The 20220-nt window shown below is 37.6% G+C and overlaps 1 protein-coding gene across 1 annotated transcript in view; it reads right to left on the bottom strand.

The window, feature by feature from the left end:
* The window catches only part of SUCLG2 (succinate-CoA ligase GDP-forming subunit beta), a 105699-nt gene that overhangs the window by 52983 nt on the left and 32496 nt on the right, over window positions 1–20220 (bottom strand). Inside the window, exons 3-5 of the mRNA XM_030228035.2 lie at window positions 5703–5802; window positions 5476–5566; window positions 125–277 (exon numbers count right to left, since the gene is read on the bottom strand). Of these exons, the coding sequence (XP_030083895.1) occupies window positions 125–277; window positions 5476–5566; window positions 5703–5802 (344 nt within the window). The remainder of the gene's footprint in view (window positions 1–124; window positions 278–5475; window positions 5567–5702; window positions 5803–20220) is intronic.

Raw genomic sequence — 20220 nt, 5'->3', positions numbered from 1 at the left:
TTTTATGGTTCTTCCTGTCTCCTTTTTACAGGGAAGAAGCTAAAAATGGGAGGAGAAAGGGAGAAAAATATTCTTTTGGATAACTGACAAGGAAAAATGTTATTGTAAAACATCATTCCAATACCTTAAAGATAAGTTCTGGGCTAGTTACTGCAACTTCTTCTATGTCCACACCACCTTGGGGACTGCCAACCATGACAGGTCCATTGCAGGCTCTGTCCATCAGAATTGCAAAGTATGTTTCCCTGGAAATATCCAGTGCTTCTGCAACCATCACCTAAAAAATGCAGAGAGGGAAGAAAAGGAAACATCAGTGCTTCTGACTGGTCCTTCTGCTTTGCCTTAAAATGCAGCAGTTTGATAGTTGATACCCTGAAGAGAAACATTGGTTTCACTGCTTTTCCTGCAGTACTACAACCCTGTGACCTTTTCCCAAGAAATGCTCTCTCCTTAAGTAAGAGACTCCTCTAATGGTGCTCATCTCACTGGGGCATTCAGTGAGCAATGTAAAACAGGAACACATCAGTGTTGGGGTTTTTCCAAGAGCTGCTGCTGTGTCCATGTGTAGACCTCTATATTACCTTTTTATCCCAATAATTTGGGATAATTCTTGATTATCAGGACAGTAATTCTTGTCCCCAGAAAGACTTGAATCCCAAAGGACTCAGTGTGCAGATCACACAGACAGAAGGAGTGAAATGTTGGCTTTTGGCTGCATCTCACCAACAGTGCTGCTCCTCACCAGAAAATCCTCAGGCTTAACTTCTCTCCCTTATTCTGACCAAAGGCCACCCAACCCTTATAATCTCTGCACTGAATACTTACCCTGCCCATTTCCTAACAAAATGGTTTTACAGGTAATTCTGCTATCAGCTTTTTACTTTCAATTTAGAGAGTCAAGCAGATGTGTGTCCTTCAGATGCTGGCACAGTCTAGAAACACAGATATTTGTTTTCCTATTTATTACTATAAGCTACAGAGCCATTTTGTACCAGTATCTGACAGACACCACAGCACAAAACAGAAAGATGATTCCAAATCCCATGTTTGGAATCTTCAAGCACCACATTAAAAGTGTCAGAAAGTCTTTGCTACAATTTTTTCCCTCCTCCCCAAAACAAGACAAGGTCCTTTCCATTTTAGTATTACAATAACTGGACCTTCCTCCCCACCTGAACTGTCTGTTTACCAATAGTTTAGCAATTTCAGAGACTGAAATTTACACTTGCAAAGGACTCCTAAAACTGTTTCACCATAAGAATACTAAATTTCCCAAAATATTCTTAATTTTAGGAAAAAATCTGCACATGAACATTAATAATTGTTTCCTGTGATCATAACAGATGCCATAACCAAAGTTGCAAAGACTGTAGTTCTGCTCTGCTCTACACTTTTGCTTTTCAATCTGAGAGTGAAGCAGACACCTCTGCAATTTAATTAGCATTCCATTCTTCCTTAAGAGAGCTACTTATTCCCATCTTTCAAAGGAAGTGGTAGAAATCAGGAAAATCACTTCCCAAATATTAAGATAATTAAGAAGGATTAAGTGGCAACATCTTTCCAACAAGGTCTGTTTCTGAAGTGACAGTTTTGAACAATGACTGCAGACAATGATCATCACTGAATATACCACAAGGAGAAATTCATACTCTCAGTCAGGAGATCCAAGAGGCATTTTTGTACCTGCAGCCTCAAAACTCTGCCTACCTGGCACAAGGTGCTCCATCAAACCAGTATTCCTGGGGTTTTCACAGTTCAAGGACTATAAACAAGAAAGATGCACTAAACTTCCACCCAAGTCACATTTTTGACAGTCTATTCCAGAGTATGTAAGAAAGAATGTAGGGACTTTCTGCCAGGCAGTTGGTATTAGAGAAGAGGGGGGGGAAATGTAAGAAACAAGGAATCAAATAAAGCCATCAGTGCTCAGAATTGAAGGAAAGATGAAATTTCTTTATGGGGTTTTTGACTTGGAAGAAATTTGCTTTATAGTAATTTTGTTTCCTTCTACTTTTACCTCACTTTATTCACACAACATATGGGGATGTAAAGGAATAGTTCAAATAAACAACAGTTCAAAAGCAAAGCAAAGAAAACAGGGTGAAAGAGAGAACCAAGAATGCAGAAAACTACTGTACTACTTAAAAGCATCTGCCTATTTTAGTCTACTACAGAGGGATGCTAAAAGACAACTTCAGAGACATAGCTTGGCTACCTGCCAAGCTTTGTCAAATTAACAAGCAAGGGTAGGGAAAGCATCCTTGATTTGTTACTATTTTTACCTGCATCCATGTTTTGACCTTCTTACATATCCTGCATCAATGTATCTGAAAAATGGGAGTCAGCTGCTTTAGACATAAGTCAGATAAAACCAACTGGTCCTACTGGATCTTGTCAGACTCTTCAGGGTCAGGATGGGAATACACTCCACAAGTGTATTTAAGGAATACATTTGCAGGCACAGCAGGTGGAACTAACATTATTAAATCAGGCATCTTCAACTGAGACTTCCAGCCTGAGTGATTGTCCTCATTGTTGCTAATTAACAATGTCAACATCATCAGATACTTCTGTCTTAATTCACAAAAATACTGAGAGTCCACTTTGCAGTAGGCAACCTTAGAGAAAAAAACTGTCAGATTGTGAAATACCTTTAATTTCTCCCAACAAAATAACTTTCCTTCACCATCCTCCCTGTTTGATGCAGAGCAAAGCCAAGGAAATTGGTGTTCCAGGTCTTTAAATATCATTTAAGTCTACCTATCACTCAAACAACAGAACTAATGCAAACACATTGATGAACAGTTAAGAACAGTGAAATTGAATCTACAGACTGCTGACTCTTCTCACATTTTGTCTGTTTTGTTTTTGATAAAGAATATGACACATCATTATCTGTTTACCATATCATAGTTATATTAAAAATGTCCTGAGGAAAAATCAGTTTTCATTAAAACTTCCTGACAACTTCAAGCTTTCCTTCTCTGTAACAAATCTTTACCTACAAGTTTAAGTCACACATCTAATGTCATGAGGGTAACTGCAACAGCTTTTCTTAAACACAATCAAATATGCAAAATGTTCATTCTGTTATTGCTTGGAGAGAAAAACACAGGTAGTGAATTCTCAGGTTGTCATGATAAGAGAAGACTGTCATCACAGATAGCCAGGCTCTCCAAAGTCCAAATGCCATAAGAGGATTTTATGTAAACTCACAAAACAGGTTCCAAGTTATGAGGGAATTGAAGAGATTGTTATTAATTTGAGAATCATCATTCTGAACAGGCACAAAGACACTTTCAATTCTGTAGCAGGTGCACAAGCTGAGAAAGAAAGCTGAAACCATCATTTTCTGTTTCATAATTATTCTAATTGTAGAAAATTTCTACCTTTTATACCTTCCTTACAAAGAGATTTAAAAGGTACATGACTTCCACTCCCTGACTTGACACTAGCTCATTGATTGCCTCACAGAAAGTGGCATAATAAATATTTTCCTTCTGAAAAACTCTTATTACTTATTTTTTTTTAAAAAAACAGGAGTATTTTAAACCACTCAAACTTTCCAGAACACTGAAAAGTTTAAAAAGCCCAAATCCTTTTCTTCTCTTCCTGAAATGCAATTTTCCTTAAGTACACGTAGAACACAAACTCTTCCACACATGCAGAGAGAAAGTAGGTGCCTTGAAATAGAAAAGTGCCAGTGGTTTGTTCTCACCTTCCCCACTGCCCTTAGCAAGCCCAAAGAGTCTGCCTGGCATTTTCAGTGCATTACACTCCCACTACATTAAATAATATCTCACACTTAGCTAAATTTATATGTTTAATAATATTACTGTAGTTTGCCCCTTGATTAAAATGTCAGGGTTTGATTTTGTAGTCCTGACACCACAAACCTGAGTGCCTTAGCTTCTCTAACTACCTTTAATATCCCAACATGAGCTAACTTTGTAAATGAGAAATTCTTTTAAAACAGACATAATTCTGCTGGGAAACAGTTTTTTGATGAAGTAGTGCATAATTTTAAACATGCTTTCTTCACCATCTAATAAGAATAACATTGGATAAACTGAATTAATTTAAAGCAGGATGTATGCTCTTGGCATTAATTACTAAGAATCAAGAACTCAATACAAAAAAATATAAAACATACTAGTTAAAAGCCAACATACTTTTAAAAGCCAACTTGGTAATCAGGATGAAAGTCTATGAGCAAATCATCAGCTTCTCCCAGTGAAAAACATCAAATTTGTTTATCATGGATCAGCAGTAAAATACCCTGGAACTCTATAGCAAAGGAAAAATACACAGTGTCTCAAGGCTGTGCACAATCCTGTCCCACCAAAGTAAACATCCGAAGCTCAGTAGTGCAAACTTCACCTCAAACTTCCCCTCTGCCCCAGCTGCTTGGTCCTGCCCATTGTTCATTCACACAAACATGTGGAGGGGGAGAAAGAAACCACAGGTTAAAATATTCTATAGCTACATGGCAGAAAAGTCATCCTAATATAAATCTTTTGAAAAATCCATGTCAAAACCTCCCCAACACCCATACCCTTCTTCCATTTCTATCAATTCCAAAGAAAACTAGAAGCTTCTGTTTCAGAACTGAATCTGTCAATGATGAATAGGTTTGCACTCAGACAAAAATGTCGAATTTCTGTATGGATGTATTCAAGGCAGGCCAACTAGGGCAAAAGAATGAAAATAAAGAACTTATAAAAGAAAGCTGCTTTTAAAATACTAATTTTCCCAAGCAGAGTGCCTTAATATGGAAAAGGTATATCCTGTCTTATATCCTTAGCATTAACAGGATCTGACAGACATGCCTTAATGGCAATACTGAGTCTCCTATTTTAACATATAGCAGGTTTTTTTAAGAACAGCTCTGAGGAGTGGATGGAAATCTGCTCCCCAAGAGAAGAACTGCCTGAACACCTTCCTCCACCCTCATTAGACAGGATCTTTCCAGACAGGTGTTCCTTCCCCTTCTATGCTAATACACCAAGCTGCTCACAAGAAATTAAATGTGAACTGCAGCTCCTTCAGCTCATGCCAAATTATTTTCTGGTATCAGACTGAGTGTGGCTCTTGACTACTTACCTGTATGAGGATTCTTGCTCAGCCAAACAAAGCAGAATGTCAGTAAGTGTGTACAGCTAATGCTATAGTGCAGTTCTATCACCATTTAATATGTACTTCTTGGAAGATAAGCCTATGACAAAGGATTCCTTTCAATATTCATTGAGAAATCAGTTTATTTTTCCATCAGTGGGTATGTAAAAATTGATGAACAAAATATATACACAAACTGAAGAAGGAGCATTTTATTTTCTTTTTTTTTTTAATCAATTAGATGTAATCAATCAGGAATTGGAGAAGGATTAAAAAAAAATCTATGGTGTACATCCCAGCTTATTAATGCAAAATTGCAGCTGAACATAGTTTTCAACTTTCAAGAGGCCAAAATCATACCTTTTTAACTGTCACACCATCCTTTGGAGTTTGCTTGGTTGACAGATTGTACCCAATCATCTGTTTAGCAAGCTGTTCAACAGTCTTAGGGCTACAAACAAAGGAAAAATGTTAGTTTACTGAAAAATATTAAAAGAAACAGTCTACAGCTATTGTAAACAGCCTAAATATTATGCAAGGAACATTTTATTTATTTTTTTGGTTTTTTTTCAATTGAAAGTACTTACTCTTTAGTTAGATGAACTCCTCCTTTCAATCCACTATTGAAAATACCTTTCCCTCTCCCTCCAGCCAGAATCTGTGCCTTCAGAACAATTTCCTTTGCCTCTGTCAAAGAAAAGCACATTGCAATTCTGTGGTTTGTCAATTATTGAGCTTGTTAGTATAAGACCAAAAAGCATTTCCAGATTGGACTCTTAAACCAACAAGTAGTTGTTTATAACTAATGAGCAATAAAACAAGAGTGAATTCATCACTTCTATAAAGCAACCTTGCCAAAAAAGAATTGTTCAAGGAAGTTAAGGGATAGACAGCTTATCAGATGGATAAAGAAGTCATAGTGGAGATCAGAACCAATTACTGAAGATGAGAACCAAGTACTATGGAGCTGTTACTGCTCCATGGCCTGCACAACAAACCACACAACCAACCCAGCCCCACGGGGCACACTCACTGGCACAGTTTTCAAACATAAATCAGCTCATATTTTGTCTTCAATACACAACAAAATAAAGGAAATGAGTTCCATTCCTTGCTCTGAACATGTGGAAGGAAATGCAGGGATGTGGTTCTTAAAGAAGAAATCCCAATGTCCAAAGGGCAGGTGAGTGCAGAGCAAGGGCAGGAGCTGTGAAATGAAAACATTTCATCTGTCTGTGAGGCATCACCTGGATCTTTGGCAATTTGAGTGTAACAGTCTCAGTAACACAAAAGAGCAGCAAAACAGTGCAAAAGCAATTGCACCATGTCCTACATTCCAAACAAAAGCAATCCTGACATCCTTACAGTGTCAAACAGGGGAAAAGGAAAAAGAAAACAAGCAACTAAACCATCACTCATCATCTCTGCAGCTCCAGATCACAGCAGAATTCCTGAACCATGAACACCTCTCAGGTGCCTTTAAGGTGTTTATTAACACCAACCACTGCCACTTTGCACATCTATCATAAATAATAGTGCTGGCTGCTTTGCTAACTCTGAGATCCTAATATGACCAGGTCACTAAGTGTGCCTAGAAAAGGCTCACTGTACCCTCTCCTGCAGTCTGTGGAAATCTCTGATTTCAGTGGTGTTTGGATGAGGTCACACCTTGGACACTAATATTTTATCTAACTATCAAGAAAACATGAGAATTTGTTGTCAAATTGACAAATTTACTGTTTAATTGGCAAGAGGATACAGCTATTTTCAATCAAACACATACAGGCTTTCTAGGCTCTAAAAATATTTTAAAGATTATTAAATACAAGTTTAGAGGTGCAGCAATTTTTGGTGCAGGCAAGCTCTGACACAGCATCATTTCAAAGTGCTTGTATAATAAATTTCAGCAGTTACAAAAAAAAAGTTGAACCTTAGAATAGGATAAATATTATGAAACAAATATTCTATTTAACACAGGTATTGTAATTTAACACAGTAGTGGTTACTATTATTATTATTAATAATTATTTTTAACACAGATACTGTACAGAGAAATGCTTAATTTCTAAGCTTCTGGAGACTAAAATCTCTCCACTTATCCATTCAGTAACATTTGACATATATCACTCTGAACTTTAAAAGCATTCTACTTGAAAATATTTCATGCATTCCAATATATTCATGTTCTGGGCTCCCTATTACTCATGTCACTGCAGGGCAGATAACAAGGAAATTTAAATGCAACAAAAAGTTTTATCTAAAACGTTTCGTAAGCACACAAATTAAGATGAATTAAAACTATAAATCACATTTCAACCTGCACAAGCAAACTCTAAAAATCACAGTAGCTGCTGTGATAAAGAATCTAATATGGGATTGTTAATAGATGCTGTAAGCATTTAATTAAATCAATTTTAGCTTCCAACCATCCTGACAATGTGAGCTTTGATTGTCAGTGATGGGTGGTATCAGTTCTGGGAGTGATCATCACCTTCATCCCCAAGCACCACCTTCCATGAGTACCAATTATCTCCACTGGGCTCCAATAAATGAAGTTAGAGAAAGGAATTAATGTGTAAATTTTTGTAATCCACCAGAGGACTATCAAGGCAATAGAGTAACTTCAGAAAAACAACTATCAAACCCATAAACAGACACAAAAGTGAGCACAGCCATGGAAAGATTAGACCTGAAGAACTAATCAATGCAGCAGCTCAGCAGAGCACAGTACAGCAGGTTCTTCATGCCCTGCAGGAAACCAACAGGAAGCAATTTAATTCCATCATTATTTGCCCAAACTCTCTAAAATTAAATAAACCATCCAGATCTCATTTACAGTAACTAGGTTTGATCATTCAGTACTTACCAAGTTGATTCACTACTTAATGTCACCAACATTAAAGAGTTGATTTCTAGAAATGCTCACACAAAGTTTTTGTTTGTTCCTGCCTGAATTCACAAATTATGTTATGAAAGACAAAAATGTAGGGTTAGCTAGAATATTTGAAGTAATTCACCTCCACCTGCAGGTTTAAGGAAAAAAAAATACTGAAAAGGTACCTAAAGTCAGTATTAAACTCATTAAAACCAGAAAGGTGTAACTAATTTCTATTAATACCCTTCCAAACTGTTCTAGTAACACTGGAAAAAATATCTAAGCGGAACTGTGTAGTTACATATAAAGGATTTGAAGAAAACCTATCACAAACAACATGCCATTACACCACCTTAAAGTACAGTACAACATTTTCAACAACATTAAGGCTTCAACCAACTTCTGTGTAGGGCCACTGACTGACCAGCCTGGTGCAAATTAAAACACAAAAACAAACACAAACACTCCAAAGAAAACCAAATAACAAACCAGCCTGCTGCTTAAGTGTGCATATGTGGACTTTTAGTCACAGATTTATAATTTTTTTTATCATTAGAAACAATACAAAATCCCGACAGCTTTGAAGTGTCACTAATTTAGCAACAAATAGCTGCAAACTGCTCCATGCAGATTAATGACACATTGCTGGTAACAGCATGTGTTCTTCACTAATTATAACCTGAATACATTAATATCTCAGACTGAGCAGCCCTCTTATTTGCCTTTTTTACATTAATCTATGAAAAAAGAGAGAGGTGCAGGTGTGGTGTCAGAGATGGGTTTAAGGGCTGAACCTGGCAGTATTGGGTTAAATGGCTGGTTTTGGTGATCTCAGCATCATTTCCAAGCAAAGTGACTCCAGGATTTCTAAAAAACCCTTTAAAGAAATGGAACCAAAATACAGCTGGTCCCTAAGTCAGATGCCAATATATAAGCAAGACCTTTACTCCTCAGAAGAATACTGAGAATTCAGAATTTCAGCACTGGGTCTGGCTCTATGTATTTAAAAAATTTTAACCACAGGAAAAAAGCCTTGAGAACTTATTTTTCTATAATAAATTCAGATGTTTCAGCAGGGCAGAACAGAACACTGAGGGACAAACAACCTCTACATGGCATCCAACAAAGCCTCTCCTTCCCTGAGCCAGCACTGTGAATACAAACAGCAGTGATACTCCTTGCAATTGGAATAAGCTCAGTGCTGTAATGAAAGCCTATTTAAAATCAATAAAATCAGTCCTGCTTTTGGGAGCTATGATTACTCTGGTCCACTGGTACTGCTTGCAGCAAAAATGAACAGCTTGTTCTCAGCCCACTGCTGTGTATATTTAACTACTGAATTCTTGATTGTGAAACAATATAGTGAGAAGCAGAGTTCTGCTGGTTATATGCTATGCTAATTTATTACCTGTGAACAACTTTCCATTATTATTGATACGACTGTGTGGCTGCAAATTAGGCATGTTAACAATTACATTAAAATGTGCTGTAGCTTATCAAAAATAAACTGCTGTAAAGAACATGAGATGTATGGGAACAGCTCCCCTGTTCATGAACAAAAGGCCTTCTACCAGAGAGAACTCAGGACTACTTTGACAAGACCTCCCACACTACAGAATCAGAGCTTGGGACAAAGGGAGGAGGTCTCACATGAATTCCTAATCAAATTTCTGTCTCACCATGAGACTTTCAGTGGTCTGGCTTCCCTATCTGCAGGGGCTCTGTATAAATTAATTACTGTCTGCACCTTCTTTAAAAATGCAGAACCCATTCCACCATTCCATCAGTGCATTTTTACCCCAGCTGAGCACAGAAGGGCTCACTGCAAACCTGACTCCAATGTAAGCACTGCTGCAGCAGCAAAGTGTTCCTGGAATGTGCCCTGATCTCTCTCAGAATGAGCTTAGCACACCTGGCAAAGCAGAAAAGAGCAACCCATGGTCACAGGAGCTGCACAATGCAAAGTCAGGACAGTCTTGAGTTCCATAGCATTCTACTAACAAGCTACAAAATGGCTAACTATCTTCCTGTACAAGGTCTTTTAAGGCTAAACTATCCAATTAAGCAACGACACCTAAATTATTTTCATTTTTAACCCAGTAACTAAGCTTAGTTTCCACACTGAACACTGAATCTTAAATTTGTTATAATAACTTTTCACATTTGGGTCTCTTTACACCAACTGAAATCTGAGACAGCTTTTCCAAAGTATTGCTGCCACTTCCACTGCTGCCCATCTTCTGAGAGCTGCAGGGATGCAGCATCCAAGGCAGTTCCCAGGCTCTGCCAAGTGAGCAGAATGAGATGAAAAAGAAGCTGTCCACAAGGCACCTCCCACATCTACAAAACTATTGTGCTTAAAGGCCTTTGAATGAAGATAAACAATGATTTCCCCCCCTTTAATTTTAACTCTCTTCCTCTGTTATTTTCATCCTTCTGCTCCATAACAGCAAAAAGAATTATATTCTTACAAGCCCACTTTCTACAACCTTTGGTTTGCACACTAGTTTAGAATTAAAGTTAAATAAATCATCCTTTTTATAATTCCATACTTTTGAATATATTTTATATTTATTGCAGATTATAGGCCTCATTAAAATCTATAATGATAAATTAGTCAGTCTCTTGATTCTGTCACTACTATTATTAATTGCTTTCATAGCCATTACTACACACTTCACCGGTGATAAAAATTTTAAGGCTAGATAAAATCAGCTGAGCTAAAGCTCACCCTCAATATTGCAGTCTTAAACCTTCTCAGAGTAAAAGTAATCAAGTATTCACACATCCTACATGTAAGTTAAACCTGATAAATTACTTATACAGCAAAGGGAGCCTCACTAGATCCAGCAGCACCACTATAATGCATGGAAAAATATGCACAATAAGGCAGGGATCCAAAAGAAACAGTTCTCATATTGAAACTGTTCATTGTATGTGCTTGATTCAAACTCCATGGGATATCTTCTGATATTTTTCAGCTTTTAACAGCTTCTTTTTTCAACCAAACTTCTCATTATTTTTTACATAAATTTTCTCTGTAATAGACAAAAGGCTTAGAAAAATCGCTATTTTCACATTTGCTTACAAACTTGAGCGCAGACGTGGTTTGAAACTCAATCAAGAAAGGAACAAGTTGGTTCTTTTGTGGAAGAGCACTGAAGTTCACTGACAAGAGAGAAAAATCTCTTTCTGCCAGCTCTAAAGCAACATCCATCCTATGGGCAAAACAGAGAAAGGCAGTTTCTGTAACCTGCAGTCATCCTGGCATCCTGCAGCATATAAATAGTAAATACTGAACAAAAATAGAAAAATCCATGCAAAGGGATCCTGGGTTCTTTCTTTATTATACCCAGTAGGTCCATTCTTGCTACTTTTAGACTTCAGAATATCCTTTATATTATGTCCAAGCCAATATTATTTTTCTTCTCTTCAGATGATTTCATTTTAAGAGGCTGCAAAAGCAAGCAAAGACTTTGCCTTCTGTATTAGTCACAATCCCTATGACCTGACAATACCACCAAGGAAGCTTCTCAGGATACTCTGTTGAGCACTGAGAAACCTGGGCATGCAAAATCATGTGCTTTAGTAGACTTCCTTTCCTTGTAAGTATTAAATACATGAATAAATCACAAGACTTGATTTCTAAAACCATCATTCAAAAATTTGTCTGTTTTAACAGATTCTTATCAAGACATTTCTCTCTATCCTTCCCATTTCCCTAGATTACAAAAATTACCCAAAAAAACCCTCTTAAAGCTTACAAGGATTTGAAGTTTTCCTTGTCAAAATAACATACAAACCTTTTTCTGCCCCTCCCAGTAAAATATATTTTAAAGTTAGCAGACTCAGGCAGATCAACTGTGCTTTAAATTCTTGACTGAATGGCATAACACAATTTGTTTTAATACAGTTCAGAGAACAGGCTCTATGCAATCTGTAGTGTTGAAGTCAAGCAGCCATTAGGAACAAACATGTTCTCTCCCCTTGCTGCAACAATACACACACCTGCTTTCCTGGAATGTCTTCAAAATTTCATTCTTTCTGATTATATGTAAGGCAAAAAAAGACACAAAGCCTTCTCTGACTGATTCTAATTCTTTTATCCATTATTGAACTGCAGAGATGATTTTGAAAAAATTGTATGTAGTGTATAATACATAAGAACTGAGGCACACATATTAGTTTTTCTCACACTTCACTTTCAGTCATAAAGGAGTTGTCGTAGTTGGAGATATTCTCAAAAATGGAGCATGAAATAAAAAAAACTAAGCAATAAACCAGGGAGTTGACATGGTAAAAAAGTAAGTTAACATCAATTGTTAATATTAATTGTGGAATCACAAATGGTTTGGCTTGGAAAGGACCTTAAAGCAGGGACACCTTCCACCATCCCAGGTTACTCCAAGCCCATCCTGGCCTTGGACACTTCCAGGGATGGGGCAGCCACTTGTTCCAGTGCATCACCTCCCTGATGGTAAGGAATTTATGCCTGATACAAAATCTAAATTTTCTCTCTTTCATATCTGAAATATGCAGAGAATAAAGACAACTGCAATGTTACCACTGCTACTTCAGAAGTGTTAACAAATCTCTAATGTGACAGGTGAACCCTGTTCGAGCAGAGACTTGACAATTAGCCCTTTGCCAAGCACAGTCTTTCCACACACGCCTGCTATGCCCAGCAGGATCCTTAAAAATGAGCATTAAAATGGAACCCAAAGCTTAAAGAGATGTGGAGGACATAACAGTGAAGGCTGGAAAACCAACAGCCTTGGGAAGTGAGAGCAACAGGACACAGGCTCAGAGGGAGAAATCAACTTTAGACCCAGTGCATCAACTTTAGACCCAGTTTCTGGAAGGCTGCCAACACTAGGCCAGGACTAAATTCCTTCAATGGGTTTCATCATGTCTTGCTGCCTTGTAAAAGCTGGGACAAAGTGACCTGACAGGTGCCCATGTGCATGCACTGCCCCACTTCAAGGCACCTCACCTCTTTACTCACCACCACAGTGGTCATTTCTCCTCCTTACAACAATTCACAGATTCTTTTGGGTGCCTGCATAAATATTTCCCTCAGTGGGACTTTGACACATTTCATGAAGAACTTCTTAATGAAGCTCCAAACCTAAATCTCTTCTACAGTTTGCATTTTTACCCAAAGCAATGAAAATACTGAACAGCTCTCAGCCGAAAATTTACATTTTTAGCAAAATTAACATTTCTCTCCCAGAGACAGTTCTTGTTATACAATTCTGCTCTAGCTCTTAGCCTTGTATCCCTTAGCTTTTGCTTCATTGTGTAGAGCTGCATTAGATAGCACACATTTTGCTGTTTAGACCATAAATCAATCAATCCACATCCAAAACTAGAATCATTCAAAAGAATAGCAAATCTGGCAGTATTTTGATCTGAGCCAAGCCCATTTGGATTGAAATGTCCTCCAGTAGCCTGATTCATTATCCAGCTTATTCAGTGGAATTAAGTACAAAGTTTTCCATGTATTGCTGAAATAACTTATTGGGCCTCTGAAGAGAACCATGCTAGACTGGTCATTATCTGGGAAACATCTGGATAGGAAAATGATCACATTGAAGAATTTATGCCTGCCTCAATAGTGCTGAAGATAGAAAGTTGAAAAGTATTACTTGGGAGCTGTTATTCTACATTTGCCCTCGACTTCTTGCCCTGATTTTGAAGCAAGACACTGATTTGCCACCCCCTGCCAAAACTAACCCAAAACTTTCACTTCCCACAACCTCCTCTTGTTTTTGTTTACTCACCACATATATGAAATAGAAGCAATTGCCAAAATAATCTAATACTGGAAAAAGGTTAAGAGCAGACCTATTAGAAGAATCTTTAATATCTAACTCAATATTTCAGACTTAATTACTCCATAAAAAGGCCATCTCACTGATCAATGATACTCTGGTTAATTTAGATCCAATGCTGAAAAAAAAAATTGTTTAGAACACAGTTTCAAATCTGTATTACCTGAACAAAGTTCTTTTTACAGCTTTATAAAATTACCCAGCTTGTACAATTCTTCCTCACACACACAGCCAAGACATTCAACACAAACCCATCCAGGACACATCCCTAACAGTGTATCCCTGCCAACATCACTTAGCCTTCTAAGAAAAAAAAAGAATTGTTTTGGCTATTTTTTCTAGATTTATTTTTTGTTTTGATTTTTTTTTTCTATCACATCATCTGCAGACACTTTTCAAAAATGTTGAAGAAAGGCAATTTAGGGAATGTTCCAGATAAGGAAGGAAAAAAAGTCCTGCTATGCTTTTAAAAGCTTTCTGCAGTTTCAGCTCTGCCTATTAGGACAGGTTAAGAGAGAAAAAAACTAGGTTTAAAGTATTCCCATTACTTATTTAACGTTAAGCCACCAAAAAAGCACAGAACTTTGAAAAACTAAGTTGGGTAGACTAAACAAGTTTCTACTTGAAAATAAAAAATGAGACAAGAGATTTTTATCCTGAGATAAGCCTTTAATTCATAAACCATCTAGAAGAAAATATTAATTATTTTGAACACATGGTAAAGCAACTGTGAAAATACATGTTGTATTCTTGATTTTCACCAGTAGCTTGTTAGCTGAGCCATTCATGACCATGCCCAGTACCAACACATGCAGCTTCTTGGCTTGGCCTCTCTCTGCCACTTCATTTTCTCAGTGGTTTTATAAGGATTTGCTTTTTATTATATGCAGCTACAACATGATCTGTATGAGGACACTGGACAAGCTGTTAGCTCCATTAAGTTAATAATAGATTTCTGAGTGTGATTTCCTATTAATTTCATTTTCCTCGTTCCACAAGAAGCCAAAATTTCAGACAGCCATATGGTGCTTCATAAACAACAATTAAAAGTTATTTTCTAATTTTTAGGCACTAAAAAAAAGCCCATAAAAATACATATGCTTGGAATGATATAAAGGAAATTATGCTTTGAAATGTCTGCACATGTCTAAGATGCTCCAAGCACTTCCTCAGCCTTTTTCCCATTCACACACTTCTGGTCCATGCCAGCCACTGGAGGTTACAATTAATCAGAGCATGCCTCAAAGATCACAATTAAGATTTTTCTTCTAGAAGTGGAACTTCACAACAGCAGCTTATTTGAATTGTGTAGCACAACTCGTGTTGTGATTCTGATACTCTCCACCTTTACCCACTCCATGAATTTGCTAACAGGATGGCTCCTGCCCAGCCTTCTGCCAGTCAGAGAAATGAAATCCATGGGTTAGAGACTGGACTGGGAGCCTGTCAGCTCATTACAGGCTCCCAGTAATTAAATTACCTTGTCATTTACAAGGACTAAGAATTCCCAGGACCCAACACAGCAGCTGAAAAACCAGCCCACTCCAAATCACTGCAAGCTGCTCCTCTGAATGCCTCCAGAACAGTCACCTCCTTCTTCCCTGCCCTTTATTACATCTTGTGTGTGTGCTGATTGGAGAGCAATTTGGTCTGAGAGTCCCACCTGAGCACCTGAAGTCACATAAACTCTTAAAGTCTCTGGCTGTAAAATGGAAATAAAAAACTACCTGCATCATCACAATGGGTTTTTTACTAAAACATCTGTAATGGGAGAAACTTCCTTCAAAGCACCTGGCATAACTCTGGGATAACTGCTTTTACTGCTGTCCACTACTGGAAGTCAACCTAATGGGCAGAGTTTTTGGCACACACACAACATACATATATATAAATAAATATATATATACACACATACATATATATATAGTATATTTGTTCATGTACACACACACACACACATTAGTTGGTGCAATCCACTTCTTCAGGGGTGAGTCCAATTCAGGCAGTCCATTTTCTCTCCTTGGTATTTCACACTGGCATTCCCTATAGATTTTCCAGAACCTGCAGCACAGCCTACACCACTCAAGCCAAGCTGGAACATGACACACAATGGCAGAAAATCTTTGGCAGTGACCTGGTGCACAGCAGGTCTCCACAGATCCTCCCTCAGCAGAAGAGCCACAAGTCTTTGCCAGGACCCAGCACCTCAAAGATTATCACACTTATTTGTGCATTTTGCCTTTCAGAATTGCTTTGGAAAGTTTTGAACTAAAATACCACTTTTATGCCAGAGAAGACAAAGTCTGAAAGAAGACAACAATTTCCTAAGTAACCCTGGTTAAGTGCACATTTTCCTTCATTAACAGGGAATAGATTGAAGTATTTTCTGAAGATCTCTTTTTAAGTGGTCTGTAACTCATTATCTGATTAAGGCTACACAATGACAGAACCATGGCTCATACTTGGAGTTGCAGCTATCCAACAAAACCATGGGAAAGTGTCCATCTTACAAGGCAATTTTAGGACTTGAATTTATGAACCAATTCACCCTGGATATACATCTATTCACCATTCTTCTAAGAGTCATTCTGTAATGAGTTATCTGGCTGGGGACAGAGGGAAGGAAGAGAATTCAAATTCAATGATGCTGCCTTACAGGGCAAAGCCAGAATCAGTAACATTCTTTTTGGTTGCCAGTATAGTCCCACGTGAAAAAGATCAAGAAAATCCCTGTGGTTGAGTTTTGACAATTCCACAGCAAAAATAAAAAATGGTTCTTCCTTAGAAAACTCAAATGTTAATTAATAGGACATTAAAGGGACATTATAAACATTATTGATGTTTTAACTCTTAAACAATACTGAAAACCAGCAGTTTACCTTTACAGCACAGTGCTAGTAAAGTTGTCCATCTTGGTGTAGAGTCATTTATCCCAGAGTGACAAGGATATTGCAGTAATTATCAACCAGATTCACAGCTTTCCTATTTTTACCTCTAAAACAGATTAGCACATGTCCTAAACAAACCTACAATAATCTAAACCATTCCTTATTTTCTTCTTTTATTCTTTAACACAATCTATTTTTTTATTTGTCTGTACAAATTCCTTTGTTTCACAAGGAAAGACTTTTTCAACTTAATCACAAAAGTAGCTTTTGTGATATTAATAGATTTTTCTTCAAAGTAAATCAGATGCAAAGCCTCTGAGTACAGTTTTAAAGCCAAGTATTCTGGATATATGAGAAATGAAATCTGATAATGCACATAATAATTTTCTTTTGCTTTATTACCACTGATCTGAAACTGAACATCTACAATCACATCTTTTCTTTCAATTGACTAACACCAGAGTGATTTTTTGACATCACCTTGGCTGGTTTCTGCAGAACCAAGTCTGCATTTGTTAAAGGAATTTTGAAACATCAGCAACTCAGTTGAGAGTAGGTCCTACTGCAGCCTGTAGAAAGGTCGAAATATCAACAATTCACTGAGTTTTCACCATAGGAAACATTAGGAGGCATAGAGCTTGAAACAGAACCCCAGTATGTTACAGAACAAGGGCCTGAGTAAAATGAAATTTCCACCCTCCAGGGCAGCCTGTGTGGAACTCTGTGTCACTGTGCTTGTAACCCAAAACTCTCACTGTCACTGTGCTTGTAACCCAAAAAACAAAACTGCAGCGGGACAAGGGACCTGGCAGCAGGAGAGGAACATCAGGGATGTTGGTGTGAAATCAAGGAATTTCCCCCAGGAGTGGGCTGTTCCACAGCTCTGTCCAGGCAGCCCTGGAGGGAAGCTCCAGCCAGCAGTGCAGGAGAGGAGTTGATAGAGAGAACAAGACATCCAAGGCTCTGACCTTGGCCACCCTGGTCCAACATGTGCTCCATGCTATAAGCTTTTCATAAAGCTCTCAGCTGCCCCAAACCAGTGAAAGAAGAAGCAGGACAACAAATAAAAATGAAAATGAAGAGTGCATTACTTTCAGCAGAGAGCTGAAACCAACCTCAGCTCTCCTGTCTAAGTGAAGTGATAAAGCACCACAATGACACTTCCATGGCACTGCAGGCTGAGCAGGTGGAGCTGCCAGTTTTCTGTTGACACCTCCCAGGAACTGTTCTGTTACACAATTAATTAATGAATAGACAAAGAAAGAAAAATCTTGCAAATGAGCACAGTTACAAAATCAGGCACATTTCATTACTATCATAATAGTTTTCCTACATGACTTCTTACCACTCATCTAATTCAGAGCACTTTGTTATCACAAATCAAGATTTAACTGCACAATAAACAAGCTGCAAGCAGTATGAAGTGCCTTAAAATCTACACAGGTCAAACATACAGACCTGTTTTTATTGATTATGTAATATTGACATCAGCCTTACAAAGCTATTACACAGGCACACAAATGTAAGGCCTTAAATCAATGGATTTGCTTTCAAAACTTTCCTTGGACACACCTGATGAGAATGGGAAGGTCTTGGAGTTAATCAGTGCTTGAGGAAAAAAATCATAGGCCTAAACTTTATAAATCACTGGTCATTTGTGCCAATCATCTGTCTAAAGATTCTGCTTTTCAAATGCCACAGTGCAGAGTGCCTTTCCCTGCAAACTCTCCCAAAAGTCCCAGAGCTGCCAGCTACAGTTGCTGCTTTTGAAACTTGGGACCATCTGTATTTGAAAAGAGCATTCTGTACATGGTTATTTGCATCCCTACCATGCCAAGACATGCCAAACACAGAGTCCCAAATGTAAATGCATTCTGCCTGCATGGTAAAGACCCAACACACTGATGCACAACATACAGACAAAAATATTCTCCTGCAAAGGGTGTGCCTGGAGTCAGATGCAGCCCATTTTGTACTTGTAATATCCATTGAATTAACATTTAATATGGTTACAAAATTGATGTTCACCCAATAATTCTCTCAAAGAAGTGAAAATACATTAAAATCAAAGAGCTTTGCAACTATTTTCAACTTTTTACATTTATGCAAAAGATAATTAATAACTTTATAAAAGCTATTCAAGGTGTTTCTCAGTTTGTGTGTTTTAAAGAGTTTTCACACTCCACCTTTCTGTTTTTCCTGCTGAAACTTTAATCTCCTCCTCTTGTAAATATGAGCTTATAACAATAAATCATGTTTTATTTATTAAAGATATAAACAGGAATCAATACAAAGCAGGACAGCCAATCTCCATAAAGTTTCCCTGCACACTGACTGAAATTAGTTTTCATATGAAGATTTAAATATGCATCTGGATGGCATTTAAGCAAGAATGAAGATATTTTCTCTATTGCATTACATAACATGCTAAAAAAAAAAAAAAAAAGGAAAGAAGTACTGGCTTTCACCAGTTCTACTGAAGTAAAATCAATGACAATCCTTCAAAACAGAATTATTGTGCAATGAAAAACCTGACACATCTGAGAACTGTTGCCTAAATTAGCACCAAAGAGCTCCACAAAGTGTAATATAAAGTGGGTTTTTTTTTTTATATTTAGGTCACTTTTAGTCACAGCACCGTTGATTTGGAGATACAAAAAAAACCACCCTTGATTCTTCTGTAAATATATTCTGCTTGGAAAAGTGCCTGTATGAAGCACACCAGGGAACAGGAGTGCAAGCAGCCCACATCACCTTGCCCTTTGTTTGGATTGTCAGTTTTTCCTTTTGATCTTTCTTTGCAGTTGAGGAACCAAAAATTGATTTTCCCAGCTGAACGAAGGTAGAAAAAGGACAATGTTTTATTTAAGATCCTTCACGCCTGCACATAAGCCTATTTCTTTCTTTATATACAAAAGAAACTGTCTTTTTGTTCTTGAAAAAAATATTTCCAAGTGGGGAACAGTCTCAGTGTACTGACTTTGGATTCATAACAAAAAAGGGGGGAAGGTGTTTAAAAACCCAAATACTGCCTCCTGCAGAGAAGCCCACACATCTCAGGAACTTTCCAGAGGCACAGAAGCTTCAGGGAAGCAGGTCACACTTGTTAGGTGTCTGCAGAAACCTGAGCCATGAGCAATGTTACACTCAAAACCTTGTTTACAGGCAAAGAGAAAGCACAATTTACATATTTAGACACATAGAAAGACAAGAATATATTGTAAATATACCCATGCTCTCAACACTGTAGTTGCTTTTTCTTTTTAATTCCAGATTTACTTGTTACAGAACAGAAATAAATGCTTATATGCAGAGGGAAAAACTTTGTAATAAAGCAGTTAAAATTGTTACCCAACTATTTCCTAATTGCTACCTCTTTTCCTGGTGTTATGCTCATCCATCTACTGCACTCCTGGGTATGTGGACAGTTTCATTCTGGTCTTGGACAGTTTCATTCTGGTCTAGGGCTGTTCTTCATGGCAGTTCTTTGTTGGGAGGAAGAGGATAT

This window comes from Serinus canaria, chromosome 12 (assembly GCF_022539315.1).
Source record: "Serinus canaria isolate serCan28SL12 chromosome 12, serCan2020, whole genome shotgun sequence".
Classification (NCBI taxonomy): domain Eukaryota; kingdom Metazoa; phylum Chordata; class Aves; order Passeriformes; family Fringillidae; genus Serinus; species Serinus canaria.
This window is presented reverse-complemented; position numbering and strand designations above follow the sequence as displayed.